General features: G+C 34.9%; 2 protein-coding genes across 5 annotated transcripts in view; one reads left to right on the top strand and one right to left on the bottom strand.

Moving 5' to 3' along the window:
• LOC143913729 (phosphatidylcholine:ceramide cholinephosphotransferase 2-like) overlaps positions 1–21,146 on the top strand; it is a 79,073-nt gene that overhangs the window by 38,964 nt on the left and 18,963 nt on the right. Inside the window, exon 1 of one of the 4 annotated variants that reach the window (XM_077433699.1) lies at positions 4,893–5,189. The exons of 2 other annotated variants lie outside the window; for them this stretch is intronic. The gene's annotated coding sequence lies outside the window, so the exon portion shown is untranslated. Of the gene's footprint in view, positions 1–4,892; positions 5,190–12,158; positions 12,313–21,146 lie in introns of those variants that run through there. One more of the 4 variants, XM_077433698.1, reaches the window with a different exon arrangement.
• Positions 1–21,146, bottom strand: part of LOC143913730 (uncharacterized protein KIAA0930 homolog) — a 38,673-nt gene that overhangs the window by 4,391 nt on the left and 13,136 nt on the right. Inside the window, exons 4-6 of the mRNA XM_077433701.1 lie at positions 6,192–6,431; positions 1,962–2,222; positions 1,072–1,234 (exon numbers count right to left, since the gene is read on the bottom strand). Coding sequence (XP_077289827.1) covers positions 1,072–1,234; positions 1,962–2,222; positions 6,192–6,431 — 664 coding nt within the window. The remainder of the gene's footprint in view (positions 1–1,071; positions 1,235–1,961; positions 2,223–6,191; positions 6,432–21,146) is intronic.

The following is a 21,146-nucleotide window of genomic DNA, read 5'->3' as shown; positions in this document are numbered from 1 at the left end:
TAGCCACAACCTTCTGTACCTCCTCGCACTCTTGTACCACATATACGTTTCCTTGTAATTGATAATTTTTTATCTCGTCTATACACGGAAGTTCTTCTTTGCCGTTTACTGTTATAATAGACGCTGGATCCAAATCGCTTATGCGTCCTATTTTATTGTCTTCGCCCGCTTTTTTCACGTTACTTAATTTATTATTTTGATTACACTCGGGCTCATTTAGTGATGTAGCATCGTCGGCCATCTCGTACTCCTCCTTATTGCTTTTAGGTTTTATTTGCTTTTTGCTTTGCGCCTCTTGGGGTTGGGTTTTCTTGGCAAATCTAGATTTGATCATGGTTCTTTTGGGCGGCGTATTTACAGTCTTTTTTTCAGGTACGATCCTCTGTGGAGTTTTAGCGGGTGGCTTTTCTTGGACTTTCACGGGAGCTCTCTTAGTGGTGGTTTCTTTTGGTTTTACCTCCCTTGGTTTGGTCAGTCTGGACCTGGCGGTGGTGATTTTCGTAGGGGTCGGTTTGGTTTCTTTTGGTTTCGTTTCTTTGACAGGGGCGGGAGGTTTTGCTTTGAGGGGTGGCGGTCCGGGGGCATCTTTGGGCTTTTCTTTTTTTGGGGTGACCGTGATGAGACAGGCTGGGGTTTCGTTGGCACAATCGTCATCCCTGCGGTAGACCTCAGACATGTCGCAGGAGGGTGAAGTCGCGGGGGCACAGCAACACCGCGGGGGGGAAGCAGGACGATTGGAGCTTGCTTGCTCTACAACAAATAAAAACAGAACGGATCACCGATACTAAATCGCTCAAGAACAAAACGGACTATCTACGCGTGGTAACTTCTCTACAAGGAGAATAGAAACAACAATTTCGTTTGGAATGTCGTCCTGCTTCCTCCCGACACGTTTATACACGACAATGACGAAAACTAATAATTAATAATTAGTATTAAACACTCCGTCCATGTTGTTTCTACCCTAAAGGGAGATCGGATACTCTTTTTTTTTTGTTTGTGAGGTGAAATTCTACTACTGTGTTTTAGAATTCCATTTCGCTCTATCTACTACTGGGATTTTGTGAATACCGTCTCTCAAGTCTCCTGCTTCGATTTCAGACACGCCATTAGCCAGCGAATCCAAACCTTCGTTTTCAGACCGACTTTTAGCGCCGGCAGACTCATAACTCTTCGTCTTCCATCCACCTCTGGAGTAATTGTTTAAATTTGAACTGGGATCACTCAACCGTCTCTGAAATATTGACATATTTTATTATAACCACAAACGATATTTTCAATGTAATTCAAACATTTTAAAAAATCGCGAAGCAAAAAAAAGTTATCACCTGCGTAAATAAATAAACTACACATGTATATTTACCTAACTGATAACGCAACCAAAGTGCGTTTTGTATAAATTTAGCCAAAATTTTGGGTGCAGCCAAATAAAGATATACATATGTATATTACACTTTCATTTTACAGTAGAGAAAGCCAAATGGTAAAAGTACTAATGCACTCTGTGACGAGTGATAAAACAATAGCGCAACACATGTATCTTTATTCCACTTGCGATACGTGTGTATAGCAGTGGCGGCAAGTGAGTATTCAAGGCTGCAGAGATCAATCAGGCTGTAGTAGCTCATTGACCATACCGGTGACCAAATGCAAACAAAAATAGCATGCATATGTACTATACTGGGGGGCTGCAGCCTACAGCCCATATGAACGAGCCACCACTGAGAAATTCATACCCAGCCACGAAAAATTTTTAACCCTTTCAACTTATGTACATATATTTAAGACAAACTGTAAATGCAGATCGGAGGAGGATAATACGTGTATCGAAATTAATCACTAAAAAAACATTTGAAAAATTGTAAGATATATGTACATACATATCCTTTCAGCTGCACGCTTCAATTATGTAATAACCGTAAGTAATGTACCATTTTTCAAATTGTTAGTAAAATAGCAACCTGATGACGATAGACGTAAAAATCATCTGGGTCTTCATCCCAATCGCTGTCCCACATATCAGTTGCGCAATATCCAGGCTCTGAGGTTGGTGTCTCCACTCCAGAACCCCTGGGTCTGCTGACGGCCATCTCAGCATGTCCTTTCCCCTGAGGTCCTTTCATACGTACAAATTCACATCTCTGTCCACTGCCACCACCACCGCCACTTGATAACAGTCCGAATGTCATCCTTTGCGCAACTTTAGAACTCAAAGACGATTGCTGAAAGAAAAAATAATGAGAATGAATGAGAAAAAACCTCAAAGCGACAACGATCAATGTACCGAGTGTCATATGGGTCGATAGTTTAACACCTTCATGTTTATTGTTTGTTTTGCGCAACGCTCTTAACGACCATTTTGTTAGCGAGTTGCTTCGACAAATTTCAAAAGAAAATTCCATATTCTTCAAACAAATTCATATGCATATGAATGTATATCACAAAAAGCAAAACTAAAAAAAATCTCACCAAATTTTATAAAATGGCACTCAATACTGAAATAAATATAAAATTTCCTTTTAATGACAGTGAATCACGAATGCTAATATACCGGATGAATAAGAGCTCGACAACACGAGGCGATTTACCTCGATGACTCCAATAAAAACATATTTTAAATATGATTGGTACATTAAGGTTGCTGAATCATTTCGTCATTTAAAACGCAATTGTACATACGTACATATATGCGTACTGCAATCTTTGTGATATTAATACATATGTATTAAATTATATTACAATACAAATATATATGTAAATAAAAGTAGGACTTTGCTTTTGTAAAATTACAGGCAAATTAATTTTAAAATGTCTAATTGTAAACTTGTGTGATAACTGATAAGTTATGTCGAAGATTTGATCGATGAGTCATGAAATAGTTGATCTTTATATTGTATGATAATGTTTTTTTAAGATTATGAACTCTAAGTGGGTACAAAATAAGGAAGGTCAGACAAGAAAATGCTTTTTAGCTTAAGTGATTGCCGAGAAAAGCAATTAAGGAGAAATAGGAGATCTAATTACGTATGCTTTATATGTATGTAACGACGACACGTGTTTGTAATAGACCAATGTACATACAGACACGTTTCAAAAATAAGTACATGACTTTTTGGGTTACATTATTAAAAATTATAAATTTAAAATCACATTAGGTACTCGAAAATAAAGGTAAATACACTCTTGAAGGGTGCAATTGGTAATCACGTTGACAACGGGGTCATTGCACGATAAACAAATAAGATAACGTCATACTAACGTCTTTGCATCTTACTAATCGATTCCGGAAATGGGAAATGCTACACATCCAAATCCGTTCCATGTCATTTGTACAAATGTACCTATACTAAAGAAAGTCTTAATTATATCTAAACGTTTATGTACATACATATGTGCATATTTTTAAACATTCAGTTACAAAATCTAACTATTCCTTAGTTGATTTAAATCGATTTATTGGGCCTTCCTTTTAAAACATGTCCGCTCTATTTTGTCAATTGAGTAAACTATTTTTGTTAATAGTTCTCGCCCGAAATACATACATGTAATACCGGATTGACACGATACGAAACCGAATCCGCTAATTTGTCACTTGGACGTTAGTCGTATGTTTCTCGGATGCTACTCTGACGTTGCCATGTTACGAGTAATGTCCGAGTAACTTGATCTAGATTTACTCATATCGTGTCAACTCGGTTTCTTATGTTCTTTTCACAAACTTCAGAATATCAGAAAAGTGTGTGTAGATAAGTGTATTTAAGGGCTTTTTACTTTATAGATGAAAGTTTTTTATAAAATAAACTCTAGAATTTATCAAGAATGGATTGTCAAAAACAAAAACTACTGCTATTTTTATCTTTTTACGACCTGACTTCGGCGTTGGTTTGGTGCTTTTAAAATAACAATAGATCTCTCCATCACTGTATAATGCAAGAGTGCGAAAAAACATGGTTGACAATAGTGAACCATTTTTTATTCAAAAAGTATCGTTGCACCGATCTTTGCTCATCGTTTTGAGCATACATATGTACATACATATGTACTCCACTAAGTACTCTTCTCGTACTCTTCAAGTCATGCTATGTAGATTTTACATGAATAATACCCAGTGGTGTAGTGCAAAATTTTGAGGTGCCGGTACGCTCGATTTTGCACTTTTTTTGCATTATGCAAGAAAAGCATAGAGTGTATCTTCAAAGCAATCTTCGAGCGATGAATGTATCCTTCAGTTCATGACACAAAGCCGCTTGTTTGTTCGTCGTAGCCCCCGAGAACGCTACCTACCCTCATGTATCGATAGCACAATTAAACATCCACCCTAGACAATGGTTTGAGCCGTCATATTTAAATGTGCTAAAAACACATCTGGTGCCTCACATAAAGCTTGGTGGTGTCTTTGATCCTGACAGCATTTGTATACATGACAGCGCTCTTTGTCATCGAGCTTGGATGAAAAATATTGCAAAAGTGGTAAAATTTTTCGAAAAAATTTAAGTTTTATACTATTTTGATTTTTGAAATTTTTATGCCGGGTCGCGTACTGGTGCCGATAAAAAGTGGCCGGGCGCGTACCGGCTATTCTACAACCCTGATAATACCCAGTATTGCTTCAATTTCCTGTACGCTTTAAGTATCCTGCACTATAAGTAAGTCGATGATCGACAAAATAAAATCTAATTCATCTTAGAATCTGAGGCGTAAATGCTCTCTCTTTCCCTGTCGCCGACGCGTGTATCGGCTATTTGGAGAGTTGAAGTTTCTAATAAGAAATTGGTCACTTATTCGCAATCACAACATCTCGTCGGCCAAATATCATAGCAGAGCAACAACAGGTGTTTTGCGCATCGAAATCTGGGCCGGCCGGTCGACTGTTGGGTTCCCAAAACGTCATCAGTGCGAGTCGCGCCGTCGAGCATTACCTACGCTTTAGTTCACACCCGGTTTTCGTTATCGGAAACCGTTATCATACTATTCGTGTTATCTCCCACCAAATATTTTATAATCATCTCGCGTTGTCCGAAGCGACAGAATCAGCTCTAGTGCGGCACTCTCTGTCGCACTACTCTCTGTACTATTGCCAATTCGTCAGCGCCACGTTGTTTATTAGTGGACAAGGGACCCCAGACGAATCGGCTTTTGTTTCCGTTCTAACTTCGGACACAAACAATGGAAGCCATCCGAGTGCCAAGGTAACCATCACAATCTCTCCCAAAATTATGATATTCGTCAAACATTTACGGAATGCTCGAATTAAACGCCGATGATTAAGTTTTGTGTGCGGGTGACTTATCTACGTTTTCGACTACATCGATAAATATACACATATTGGTGATTTATTTTCGGCTATCTAAATCTTTCACAATGTTCAATAGTAAATGGGTGAATATTGAATATTTTGTGAAATATTAAGTTTGATTTTCTTCGACAGTTCCATTTTAATTATTGATTTGAATGAGTAGAATGGTACTACTCGTAGTACCATTTACGGTACTTATTGGTTATACGGGCGCATCCGAGCATTGATTATACACATTTATAGGCAGTGGTGTCACCCTAATGGTTTCCATGGGTTTCCGGAAACTCGTTGTTTGAAATCTAAAAGTTCATACAATTTTTGTTGAAAATTATACAAATCTTAAATTCAAATTTAACAGCTAGTGGATTTATAAAAATAATCATTTGAAATATAATATTCAAATATCATATAAGAAAAAAATTCATCTAAGTCACTATTACGTAAAAATTAATAAATGTACATATACATACACTTTACTCACTAATTTGATAACAAAATAGTTCATATTCAATTTAATACAATAGTCGAATCTCTTTATAACAAACTTGTAGATACATTAAATATTTTGTTTACGCAGAATAGCAATAAGAAAAAGTACCTAAACGAAAAACACGACTGTCATTGAAAAAAAAACACAAATCATTGAACCGAAATCAGCGGTGTAGCCGATAAGTTGCATTTGAAGATGCAGCATACTTGTGTGATACAAATGGTTAGTCGAGCGCAACGAACCACAGTGCCTATTGAAATCTGTTGCCGTGAAAATACATACAAGTGCTTCATACATTTCCTTTTGAAAATGTTATCAACTAACATCACTTGTCTTCTAGATATATTTATCAATATATTATTTCATTCCTAGCAAAAAATCATGATAAAAGACGATCGATCTTACCCTCGCGTCATACACTTTCTTGAGAGCGTCGTATCTGATGGATCCCAAGAAGATGACTCCTTGCACAGATCCGCGTCGATCGCTCGCCACCAGCTCGACGCAAACCATTTCCCCGTCCCTGACGAGGATGTCGCAGAACACTTCGTCGAAGTTGTCCACCATGAAACAGATGTGGGGATAGGTCATCTCTTCGCCGTCGCCCTTCGTGTCCATCTTTCTCCTGCTTGGCGACGCGTACACCTATCGTTTAATGAAATCAATCAATATCACCTACTACACATATATATATATACATCATTTTAGTGTCTATCGTGTGTAGACCATGTCATGGGTTTAATATGTCTACGCGTTTCCGATTACGCACGTTTAAATATAACGACGCCAGACGACCTCGTTCAGCTGAACAACATGCTCTCCTATACTAGCGAATTACTATGTAGATATAGTAGGTACTACAGTATAACGAAATGGTAGTGAACTCTTGGGTATAATTGGAACATCTTTTCACGAGAAAAGACTACCTAATTAGAGTTAGGGGCGCCAGTCGTATGAATTGTGTACTTATAATCATACGTATGTACATACATACATAAGTATTTGTCTTTCTTGTTTCAGTCAACGAGACTCGTTACTTCGTATAATTTCTATTCTGTTCTATTGTCTATTATATTTTCTAATCATCCATTAAATTATATGTTTTTCTTATCGAGTCAGAATGGAATAATGGAACAAGGAGTCACGACATTATACTGCGTCATTAATCGCAGTATTCAATTCTAATATGTATTGTATGAGGGGTCTACCACCTCGTTCCACCAACTTGAAATTTCTCGAGACTCGTTTGCCCAACCTTTTCCATGTATTTTGACTTAAAGTTTGTAAAAATACATATGTATATATTACAGTTGACGTGTATCTTCCAGTTGTAATATATTTTGACTAGTTGGAATATATTCCATCTAAACTGGTACCAACTACCATTATAGTTGAAGTGTATCAGTTGTAATATATATCCGGTTATCCTACGTAAGTGGATTCATGTGGCGAATTACATTGTAACTGGTCAAAATATATTACAACTGAAAATACAATTCAACTATAAATTGGTACCAGGGTAGAAGAGAGAGGTTAGGCTTTCATGAAAAAGTCACTCGATTAGTAAATTGAGTTGGAAAGTCACATTTTTGTTTTGAACACATTCTTGTTATAGTAATACGGTACTCATTACCTTTATTCGTAATACCTAGTAAATATTAAGTATATAATTTAATAGTTGTGTTAATAGCTTAAAAATATATGAATGATCACAATGTCTCGTATATTAAAGATAATACATATGTGCATGTAAACAAAAAAAATTGTTTACAATATACAAACTCCTGTTCAAGCAGACAAAAAGTTGAGAAAACGAGTCTTGAGAAATTGCAAGTCGGTAGAACAGAGTGCACCGATATGTTGTGTATTCGTTATTGAAAAAAAACCTGCTATGCAAGCACATTCAGGAAGGGACTATACCGAGTTGACACGATGCGAGTAGCTTGGACGTTCAAAACGTTCAAAAACGGTTGGACCCCCTGTTGCCACACTGCGAATATCCAAGTTACTCGAATCGTGTCAACCCAGTATTTATCGGATATTTAAATTTTCGTTTTTCCGTAGAGTACATACGTATATGTATGATCTCTAATGTCGAATTATTCATTATTTGTAGATATCAAAATAAAAATATTCATGTGTGCGAATTCTATAAAGTAATCCGACTTAGTCATACGCGATAAAATACAAATATGTAGCTCATATTATGATATGTATGTAGTTAATCGTTTCGCTTATATTGTACACATACAAATATTACTTTATTGTTTGATAATGTTACATAATATTAACGATAAGTCATATTATAAAATTTATATACTAAAATTATCTCTATTAATAATTAAATATTGAAAGATAAGCGACGAAATTTTTCGATAATCTTTATCTCATACCTATGTATATACGTACATATTGTTATACAGTATAAACAATAAAGCAAACAAAATTTATATTTTATCGTTTTGTAAAATAGACGAGTATTCAAAAATCGATTTTTAGTTTTTATTTTTATCTTTAATCATAATTAGTTGGGTACCCTATATATATGTATGTACATTTATGTACTTTTCTATTTTGGATCTAGTACGAAAATTTTGCAATTCTAAATAGACCAAATTGAAAAATGCCTAAATCGAAAAACTTGTTTAGTTCAGTCTATTTTCGAAAAAATATTTCAATGTCGATTACTTTTGAATGTGTATTTGCATTTCGATTATTGGTCACTTACATAATTCACATTACTCAGAAATCGTCTGTATTTATCATCGTCAAATATTTATTTAAAACTTATAAGGTCATCCAGTGTGCACAGTGTGTGTAATAAACACGTAGGTATAATAGAAGTGATTCAATTCAATACGTGTGATGAATATTGTATAGAATTATGGCAGCACTCAGTGAAATGGAATATAAAATGACTGAAATTAAATGGTTGAAAAATTACTAAAAATAATCACTAGAAATTAAAACCATCGCCCTGGGCGCTAGTCTTAATTGCCAGTGGCTCGACACGGCTCTGGACTCACGCACTAGCATACATATTCATTAAGAATTTAATCAGCGTGAAATTAAATCATATTGTTTTGTAAATAAGGTCATAAATGGCACGATGCAAAATGAGGAAATCTTCATTCCGACGAGTCTCCATATTATTATATATGTTTGTAAACGTGTCCCGAATTTTCAGCGTTATACATACATAAGCCTTTCAGACATTATTCACCATTCACATTTCATTGTTAATTCGTCTATGTATGTATGTATGTATGTATAGTAGAATCGTGTCAGATTAAATTAACCACAATCATTACTGACTGTGGTCAGAAAGATACATACACGCGGTTATAATTTTAGAATTATTAAATTATAAAAATACTTCAACAAGTAAAAAGGTATTCATATCCAGCTTATCAGTGATAAATATTTTGACAGTGCGCATAAACCACTTCACATTCACACAATTATACATATGTATGTATACTAAGTATACTTATATACAGTGGTATAGTGCTAAATAAAAAAGTACCAGGTCGGTGCTTCATTTTTACGACCTCCCCCCCCCCCCCGCTTTTTTCGTTACTTAAAAAATATGTATCCTAATATTGGTAGTATAAATTTTTATAAAAAATCAAATGCTAATTAACTTGAAAAGTCAATCAAAGTGGTCTGAATAAGGCTTTTTATTTTTTGCAATATATGTAATATACAGTTCTGAAAATTTTGTTGGATGATTCGATTTCGGCATCATTCAGTGTCTATAATTTTTTCGATGAATTGTTGTTGGGCTGTTTTTAATTTTTTTTTCTGCACTCAAATGAGCATTTGAGTGAGGATACGGTTGAGTCACCAAATGTTAAAACGGGAGTCTGCTCAAAATATTTGGTATACAAAATTTTAATGAAATATAAGCAAAAATATTTTTTAACTGTACTTGAAAATCAAATTTTTATATCAAAGTACCGGGGCGGCGACCTGGCCCGACTACACCACTGCTTATATATTGCACAAATATGTATTCGTGTCAGTATGTACTAATAAATATATTTATATGTATGTATATATACTAAAATAGCAAAATGAAATAATCGTATGTAATTTAATGTTATCGTTAATACCTATACATATAGGTACATATGTACGTATTTAAATAATTGTGATTAAAGGGCGATATTCGAGTATACATATATATTAGTATTTGCTGTAAATTAAATGGAGAGATAAATTGCGAATGTTTACGATGTACATATGTACATAGTGTTGTGAGCATTTTATCAAACATTCATCATTATAGATGTACTCTCAGTCAGAAGTGTTCTCACGTCGAAACATTTTCCCATTGTAATGTTCATCTCTGACTGCTGTTCATGGTGCTGGTATCTTAAGTGTTGTTTTTTTTTTTGTATATTTTCTCTCAATAAACAATTTTCTATGAATAAAACATTTTTAAAACTTTGACCGGTGACTAAGATATCGTATAGAAAAAGTCACTATGTATGTATATTCAAACAAAATGTCTGAAACAGAAACAAATCTCTCGAACATTAAACGGTTATTACACTATTTAACATTGATGAGTAATGTTATCATTAAGTCTGTTTACTATTTATTTTCAAAATGATCAGTCATCAATTTATTTTACATCGAATTAGTAATGCTCGCGCCTGATTAAATAAGTCAACCTTCTAGAACTCGGTCTTTTCGACCGTTGGTGACGAAGTGCGACGTTACGGCCAACGCAAAAGCGCGCCACCACTAATGACGTTTCACCTGTCATGGCCAACTCTCCACCGACATCTTGTGGAAGCAAATCAAAGATGATTCTGTACGCGGACCGGTCTATTTGGAACGAGTCAGTGCACGTGTAGCGACGACCGGTACACGTGCACCGATCCAAGCTACATGTTTCTGATTCTTTCTGGCGGGACGACAAGGAACGAGACGGAAAGATATATACATACGCTTGAATTGAAATCGCGTAGTGGTGTGCCTGCGTGCGCTAGATGCGCTGTCTATGACTTTTATTCTATTGATAATATTGATTAGTAAAATTATATAAAAGAAGATTTAGTAGCTATATCAGAGATAAATATTATATAATTTTCCCCTTATCTTTTGAATGTATATTTAAAAAATAAATAAATATCAAGTAAAATATACATTTATTACACACCTACACGACTGCATATTTATGCATGCTGTATATATGAATAAATATAAAAACGGTTTTTAAAATTCTGTGTGGTAATATAATAGTATAAAATGCCGCTGATGCAAATGGCGATGCAGCATAAAATAAACGAATCGTAAAAACTATTATTTGCCTGCGCATACAAACAATATATGTAAATATATATATATATTCTTAGTTCAAATACATGATAACGTTTGCATTATGATATTATATAATCATAATTCAATAATAAAACGTCTCACACAGAATATATAAATAAATAAAATAAAACAAAAATTTAATGACGACGCACTGAATATTAGATAATTCAATACCACTTGCATATATGTATGTATGTAAGTGAATTTTCCAGGATGCGTGCATATAAACTTGTTTTAACAATGTTGATTTTGTATTTCTGGGTGTAAAACGTGATGTCAAAATACATACTTGATAAGTTACTTGCATTCGAATAAATTTTGTTTATCGATAAATATACGCGTATTGTGAGGATCCAACATATGTATTTTAGAATAGAGCAAATTTTAGACAAGGTTTTTGACGTGACAAAACTTAATATTTCAAAAAATTTGAACTAAAATTCTTATTTTGTATATTTGCATTTCTTATGAATTTCAAACATTGAATATAACGTCAAATTTGCAAACTTAACAAATTGCAGTTGTTCCATTGCATCAGACAAATCATTATTCTAGTGCAGGTCGGTTCTATTGGACAGAACTATGTATAATACATATGTACGTTCAAATTGTTGGCTCTTGTTTCTATTTATTTAGACATTGCGTGTGCGTACGCAACACACAGATTAGACACATAATTCTGGGTTTTAAGTCGAAAGCGAACGACTTTCTTTGTTGTCGAGATGTTGATGAAAAATAAGAATAAAAAAAGCAAATCGTTCGTTTGAATTTGGCGTTTATTTACATAGTGTATTTATTCTGCACATATTACCCCGTTGAATAATTAAAATGTTTAAAAGATACTGTCAAACTTGTGTCGAAGTTTATTTTATCGTTATTACATGGGGGTAAAATACTCGTAGAACACCTGCCATTAAACTCCCTCCCTCTTACATTTGAAACATAAACAAGTCGAGTGAAAAAGTAATAAATGCGAAAAGACCCTGGCGCGCATAAAAGCAAACGGTGCAAGCGAACTTTTTTTTGTTTCGTTTTAAAAATAGTCAGAGTGCGACCGGCAAGTTGGCTTTGGCCTCAGTTGAGCTGCGGCTGTCGGTAGGGGTGGTCGTAGTCGTCGCTGTGATTGCGACTGCGACGCGTTCTTTCACGAGTTTTGTTTGCAAACAGTGATGGAGGCTGCATCATCACGACTCAGGTTGCTATCGCCATCTCTCTACACTCGCGCTTCGACATCGTTATCGCCCACTCCGCTCTCGCTCATCGAGATCACACTTTGCGCCCGAGACAGTCGGTGTAAACATAGACCAGTTGTCAAACGCGTCGAGCGCGTGCTCTTCCTTAGTGGTGCCAACCGTCAGCCCCAAACAACCCCTTTGTCGGCCATGTGGCTTTCTTTGCTTCATCGCCCACGAAGCGCAACAGATGTGCAAATTTAAATGCGACACGTGCGTTTCGCGTACGCCGCTCGCGTGCCCGGTTCATTCTCGTAAACACGAGCGTGTCCCGGTTTTTTTTTCACGACTAATCGCCTGGTCCCACACAATATTTCATTGTTTCTTTTTCTTTTGATATCTCAGTTGCATTCTCTGCAGTTGTGTGGCCGCTGGCGCTTGAGTCATGTGTACCAACCTGGTGACTGTTTTAACGTCGTGTGAGGAAGGCTATCGATAAGGCGTAGTCATAATTACTAGTTTATTGTGTGTGTAGCCTTACGAATCGTATGCAATATCAGATTATATCTCTCGGCTAGCTCACTACTGGATACAGATCACTTTTTTAGTATTCAAACCAGGTATATTCTATTCGAATATAAGCCACGACAGCGAATATAAATAGGCCGCTTCCAGTCAATTTCTCCCAAATTGAGGAATTTATTATCATTTGTATTAAAAATAGTCCACATTTATGATAGCCGACGAGTCTTGACTCTTCATCATATTTGATCAAGATTGATCGTAAGTAAAATTGATATTTGCAGTACTATGAGAAATCATTTCTAGTCTCCTCTATTGGCAGTGTAGAAAGGTGCTATATAATCTCAGACGCGCTCTCGTTTCTCACATATTAGTACTCTTTGATGGTAGAATTTTACGTGAATTTCTGTTATATAGAGACGGGTATTGCTTCATTTCAGTGATTAGATAAAGGTTAGTGAAAAATTGAAATAAAGAGACAAAAATTGGAGTAGGGAAACAGTGTGTCAGTTGTTTAGACCTAAATTGACTAATGATGGAAAACGATTTTTCTTCCACGCTATTTTTTTGTATTATAGAAAGCAAACTACATTGTGTATCTAGCTAGCTAGCAAGCTAGTATAAACTAGCATGTATAATATGTAATTTAACCGAAATTGATGCATACGGGCGCATATACAGAGTGGTAAGCGGCACTCGCTTTTTTAGATAGTTTTGCACATGTAAAAAAAAACGCTAGCACGCCTGATCTATGCTATGGCAACCCAGGCCAAAACTCACCTCCCCCCGAAGTGTTTTCGGTGATATTTTATCCTTGTATTGACATAAGTTTGACAGCGATCGATAACGGTGATTACCATATTTGAAGGAATGTAGGAGAAACTTGTCGAAAAAATAAGATCGTACGAGTGAACTATGATATGAGGATACGCCCATCACAGCTGGAGTCTGTCTAGGCAAGCCGTGCCGTACTTATTAATTGTGTCTGTGCCCTCAGTTTTGTGACAGTGGCGTAGCTAGGGATTTCAGGCCCTCATGCAAAGTTTAACCAAGCCCCCCCCCCTTATTATTAACATGATTTTTAAAAATATGAGATGCAATTATTCAACTTGTTTGTTGATACATATTTACATAGTACTATTAGTATAATAATTCTACAAAAAATATATAATTTAGTTTACCAATTTTAAAAATCAGTCTTTCTCGATTTAAGGCTTGCTAAAATTTGTGATGAATCTTACGGATATATTTCCAATAAAGATTTTTTTTTAATAATGGCGTTACGTGATTAATTTTCTAACTTGGACCCGAATAGCTTTTTATGGTCTGCAACGATATGAGTCCAAACAGACCTTTGAACATTTCTGCGTCGTAAAATAATATATTATATGTACAAGTGTATGACTCGAGTGACTTTTACAAGGCTTTATATAGGATGTATTTTTACTTTCCATATTTTACGCCGGACGGACAACGTTAAATTATATTGAATTTATTTACATATATAAATATACATGCTTTCCATGAGATAAATACACCACTGGTCTCGTCTGCGAGCTATTGTAATAAATAGTCAACGGACCCAGAAGGTGCCGCGTATTGTTCAAAGGTTGTAAATGCATTGTTAAAGGTTTGCCGAACCTTTTTTACAAATGATTTACAACAATGGATAGCACTGTGACTATCCGGTGTCTAGTAATAAATAGAGGTAGACCGGAAGCATGCTTTTTCGGTCTATTTTCCAGGAAATAGAGCAAACTACAAAGCTAGAGTGCAAAAAAAGGTTCATCATAAAAATGAACAATGCACGACGAACAATAAACAAAGAACGGCGCAAACTTGGTATTTAGTAATAAATAGGCAATTTTAATTATCATTTATAGAACTGTGAAATGATGCAATGGCTTAAAATGTACATACATACATATGTATAAGAAAATCTTATGGAATTAATTTTTTTGAAATCATTGTAAATATAAATAATACATATATATATGCACACGTACGCCGTTTACAAGTCGAGGTTGAGAATGTCATTACCATTAGTATAGTAATTGCCTATGAAGCAATCTTGTGCAATCGTATACCTCTTCGAGTACAATGTACATATGTATGTATGTACATGCTATGTTTATTTTCGCATAAGTTTCTCACGTTCCAGTCTAAAAATTTTCAATAGTGTACATATTTATGAATAAAACAGCGAGACAAGCAAGTTCAAGGCTTAGTCATCAAATTGTGATCAAAAAAATCCTAGCGAGTACCACTTCCGATAAGTATGTAAGTGCATATGTACTTCCATATCGAGTTTTCCGGTTTGTACAGAATGACCGTTCCCGTATTGCGAACGTACGAGTGCGTTGACAAAGGTGCTTCACCTCTTCCAATCAAGAATATGTGATCTCGTCGTTGCCTAGGATACATTTGGAAGTATGGACTTCGACCCAGTGTGCAAACTTTCAGACGCTGGAGCGTATGCATTTGTAAAAAAAAAAAGCAATTGGAACGAGTCGAATGATGATACGCTTTCGATGTTTTATTGATGTCGACTGAAAGGTCATCTTCAATTGTGTAAATTTTCAATAGTTATTCGGTCGGGTTCCTCCTCGTTCGACACAATTGACGACTGTATCGTATCGGTCGTTGCCAAATCATTCGCTGATACCGAAATAAACATTGCCATCTGCTAGCGAAATTAGATATTTCTGGATTGTGTCGAACGCCTATTAACCGATTGATACACAATCCTCTGTGGGATAAATGATGAAAACATGCATATTCTGCAAGTTGACTTCATCCCGCATAGGGATTGCAATACCGGTTTACCGGTAAATTGGCAAAATTTTGCCATCGGTAACTATCGTTAGTTATTTATCGCGAATTATGTACATATCGACATATTACTGTATAATATTGTATTAAAAATCGATGCAAATGGCGTATTGTGGATTCAGTAGTTTGGAATTTGTTTATTTTCTTTAGTATTAAATGTCCAAAAAGATGTATTCGTAAGCGTGGCTACGCTGATGCTTGCTTCAGCACAGACCAACCTAATTAATGCGATCTGACAGTTATTTCAAATTATGTATGATCCAAACTTGCAAATTTGCAAATCCTAACTTAATAAAGCCCGGATAACCAGCGTGCCGTTCATTGTTCAAATGTTGTAAATGCATTGCTAAATAACCTTTTTTACAAAGCATTTACAACAATTGAACAATGAGCGACGCGTTTTGGGTCCGTACTCTAAACGTATCATTGATAAATATGTCGAGATGCGTCAAACGATCGTGACAGATTAATTTGCATCTTGAATTTGACACATATTTTAAATGAAACACAACGGCATATTTATTTCGTATACATGTGTGCTTGTCGAATAGGTGTTTCTGTCAACGACTAGGGCAGTCCAACCTTAAAAGATTCGCGGGTCGCACTGAAAAAATATATAAAAGTTCGCGAGCCGCACTCAAGCGATTTTTTTTTTGTTCGAAAATATACAAACTTATATTTTTCAAATTTCATTGAGATGTTATACGTGCGAGACGTGTTTCGCTTACGACTATAAATCCCGCTTTAAAGGATTTCGACCCTAAAAGCCCTCAACATGAGGCCACCCCCCCCCCCCCAACAAATATAGTTTGAGAAACCCTTTCGTCGGAGAACGAGGCGGTTGGAACGAGACATTTTTATCATGTACGAACCGAAAAAGCCAATTGAATTTTTTCGGTTGGGTTTCGGTTTTCGTTCCGGTAAAAAATAGCGATTTTTCCGGTTTTTGATTCAGTTCCGGTTCGAAGCCCTGATTTATTTTTAATTACTTATGAATTAATTAGGCTAACTTTTTTTGGAAAAGTAACCACACACAGTTATCTAATCCACGATTTTTCATTTACCGGTAAATACCGGTGGTGGAAAAAAAATATATACCGATAAATTGTAATCCCTATTCCCGCATCATTTACAAAACTAAATTACCCGGATGTAATACTAAGTTGTGGCAAACCTCGATAATTCAGTCCACGCTAAATACTCACAGTTGCCAAAGGCCATTTGAGATACAAAAATTGAAGGTTATTTTATGGCATACTTATAAGATGTTTTTTTGATGCTTCATTGAAAATTTGTTTTGGATTCAATACGTAAGCGATTTATAAAACGAATTAACATACGAGAAGAAAAACAAGAACATCACGAATGATTCGACTTCCGTTTGCTGTATTGTTGTTATTGTGATGTAGAAACGTAATTCCAAAGGATATCTCAACGGACGTGTTTGAAAAATAAACTGGTTATGAAGCCCAAGAGGATCTGCAAGATTGAAATCATATTATAAAACAAGTTTGATAAGTACAGCTCGCTTGTACACCGTACCGGTAAATTATACCTACACATATACAGGCACATGACCCACATGGTTAACAAACCGACACCAGGCAAAGAAATCGCGTTGCACATACCACACGGCCGAGCCGGTTATCTTACAATTTGTTATTGTTGTCACCGTTGGACTATCACGGATGGTTAGAGCCATCTGGGTTTCGAGTTGCACCAATAAAGTGTTGGTGATTATACCACAATTGCTAAAGTAACATGTCACGCAAAAGCGTCCCATTGTGCTACCATCCGGCGTCAAAATACAAGCCTGTGCGATTTGTAAACATTCGCTGTCGAATGTGCCAGTACTGATTCAAATCTAATGAGGATCGATAAACGCATATACAATAATAGTTTGGATTAATATCGCGTTTAGTACATTGATGCGCTCGATACTAACGCTTGTGCCACACTTTTCGCACAACGGAACAAAGGAATGAATGAGTTTTGCACTCCAATTAAATATTTATTGCATTTTTAGCGAAATCAAACTATGTATACATAATTTTGTGGTCTACAGCCCAGGTTGGAGTACGGTGAGATTTATGTACCAAATTTTTGGTGGTTCCGAATTGAAAACTATAGAATTGCATAACGGCCAAACTGTTCATTTTTATGTACATACATACATAAGAATATCAGGGATGTCCAAATTTAGGCCCTTGGCTAGCTTTTGAGATAAAAAAATAAAACAGTTTATTAATATTTTACTAGTGTTTTACCCGGCTTTGCTCGGTATTTGTAATATAAACCACGCGGTTTATATTAAAAATATTATTGGCCATGTTTAAGCAAACATGGCCAATCTAATAGTAACCATTTTATTAAATTTATTTGAATAGTTTTACTTTATTTAAATTTATTTGAATATTCATTTGTTTTTTTATTAAATTAAACGTCACGGATTCTATGAACCAAACATACATACAAAGTCTCTTTCGAAATTATATATTAAATCTTATATTTAGTTATTTTATTTGGTATTTGGTGGAAGAAGAAAAGCTCACGAATCAACTGGAAGAGTTTATTTATCTGCTATTATTGATAAAAGAATTTTTCTTTTCAAAAATTTTGGCCTAGATGCTAAATTATATATAGAAAATAATCCAATTAAAAAAAATACGTATGAAATCACTATAAAAGTACTATGAATAAACTATTGAGCAAAATCGTTAATAAGCTAAGTAAAGAAATTTTTTATAAGATATAGTGTTAAAATATGAAGTTATATGCGTTAAAACAATTAAGATCTGACTAAACGAATGGGTGGCGGAAAGTCAAACAAACAAAGCTGCTGGCCATCAGTTGTCATCGGCTCCAAAATTTTTGGATTCTTAAACGTGTTGATTACGATTATTTTCCACCATCGAACTAGCGAAAGCGATTTAGATTTATATCGGTGACCAAACCGCGCAAAATGGCAAAGTTTCAAACCGTTCGGAAGAATATAGGAATATTGCCTGACCGATTAGCGAAGTGAAACTAAGAATAGCCTTGTAAAAATGGGTACTATCAAAAAAATTTCGCCTACGGCGCGTTTCAAATTTTTAAAAATCAATTGGAACGTAAGTTATCATTGAAACAAAATTGTCTTATATATCGTTTCGATGAAAAATATTATGAGGTTGATATTTTTTTGTTATGACTATTCTTATGAAATTTTCTTCTAATAATTTAAATACGTTTTCGATATATTTCGATGTAACGTCAATCACTGGTTGCGTACAGTCACTTTGCTAAAACTGTTTGTGACACCTAGACGCCATTCACATAACTACCGTTGTGCATTTGACAATCAATTCTCGGATGCACCCGTATAACCAATAAGTACCAATATATGCCCTATGTCTATTATTCTGGATGCGGTTCATGGATAAATCTTTTCTAAATGCGACCTTCGGATTAAGATACGTGAGCCCTGTAGTAGATTAACGGCGTACACAACTTTTCATAATATGTAAAGAAAAATACCGAATCGCCAATATTAATAAATCAATTAATTATGCGAGAGGTGCAAAATCTAAGAAGACCGTGATTTATTTTTGCTATGTGAAATGCCATTCGATGATGAAAACGCTACAAAAATAAATAAAAAAAAAAGCAAAAACAAAAACATTCACGTCATTCTGAATGACACATTCAGGTCAAACGCGTTCATTTTCTGTGACAGCGCGCGGACTTTATCGTGCATAATGATACTAATATTCCGTCAAATCGTTTAAAATAAAGCACGTGTTAGTCCCCAAACTACTTGTATGTCTTCACAATTCAGGCAAGTGTATAATTTGTACGTTTTCAGCAGTAAACGGAACGAAACGTTCAGAAGAGACGTGAGAGAGCTACGTATTTATTAATTTCGGTAGACGAGATAGAGTAAATTATCGCATCAATTTCAGTCGTGCTTTCTCCGCGGATATGGCCGCCGCCGCACTATCTTGCGACCAAAACGAAACGAAAATTACAAACCGTAATATTCGAAAGTGTGAGTTAATTGCTCTTTTTTTAATAATGTGCACTATTTGATGCACTGGTTATTATTATATTATAAAGTATAAAAATGTTTTTTGACAAATTTCGATGGTTTTCCCCTACGCCGAGATTTGTGAATATGCATTTGACAATCAGCTGAATGCTCGAGTCCGACTTATAATATTTTCGGCTTGATAGATTTGACTTTCTATTTTCAAGGCCTTGAACAAGTGTTTTTTTCATTATATGGGATCATGATGTGTAAGCTGTTGTATGTTTTCTTAGAATCGGAGTATTCATATTCGGCGAATGATTCATAACAAGTGTAAGATAGTAGTGATAAATATTTTTATTTTGATAAATAAATAAATGCAAACAAAATGCTATTGTACTATAATTATGCGTAATAATTCGACTTTTGTTGATTATGCGTAATAAGTCTACTTTTGTTGAAAGTATTTGTACGTTAATTTTTAAGTAAATATGTACGTAATCTTGTGTTACAAAATTTTTTCATTGATTTATTAATTAGCATACTTTTGAATTTACGCATTAACGATTAAGCTATTATGTTAATATATTTTGTGGGGAAAGGAATTTGAAGACAGGAAATCGGAGTTCTGTTCTGTAATCTTTTGTGCCAGAACAGATTATGGTATTAAAAAACTATTGAAATGATCAAAGGTGCACGTCAAATAATAGTGATACTGATATTAATATTGAAAACAAATATTGATCTGGTACAATAAGGCCATTTAATACATAAAAATGCCTACAGAGCTATTTATCCTAGTCGTTAAACTTTATTTCTTATTACGATTTTGGAACGTTTTTTTTATGTTGTAAAAAAATTATATTATTTAAAATAATGAGATTATTAAAATGATGATAATATCACTATTCTGTATATCTGAGATAACGCTCGCCGTACTATTTATCATAGCCGTTTCGATTCGACGTACATATGTACGTCACAGCTAAAACATTGCCATTAAAACGTACGAATATAATAAGAAAATAAGTCTCTGGGCATTTACCGCCATCTATCGAAAATTTATTTAATTAATTAATTAATTTTTCTAATGGCGTTTTATATTGTTTATTTGTAGGTAGGTAGGTAGTTATTACGATTTTTTTCATATTAAACAACTAAATATTAATATTAAATTAAATATATTCAAAAGGATTTAAAAAAAAAATCGAAATCGCGTGCGGATCGAACACAAGACGGACACATTTCTTTTAATTTTTTTTTATTTAATAACTTAATATGCCAACAGCCATGCGATGATATTTCATCGGGTACAACACAAGTTAATTATTCTGATGAAATGATATATAAATTTATACTAAAAAAGCGGGATTTAAAATCAGAACCTTGTACAGGGCTCATTAAAAATTTACTACGGTACTGTACAAATAGTACATATTCTTGATTTTCACATGCATAATTTTGATTCTCTTCGTTGCATTGTTTGCATTTACAATC

The sequence above is a fragment of the Arctopsyche grandis genome, chromosome 6 (assembly GCF_051622035.1).
Source record: "Arctopsyche grandis isolate Sample6627 chromosome 6, ASM5162203v2, whole genome shotgun sequence".
Lineage (NCBI taxonomy): Eukaryota > Metazoa > Arthropoda > Insecta > Trichoptera > Hydropsychidae > Arctopsyche > Arctopsyche grandis.
This window is presented reverse-complemented; position numbering and strand designations above follow the sequence as displayed.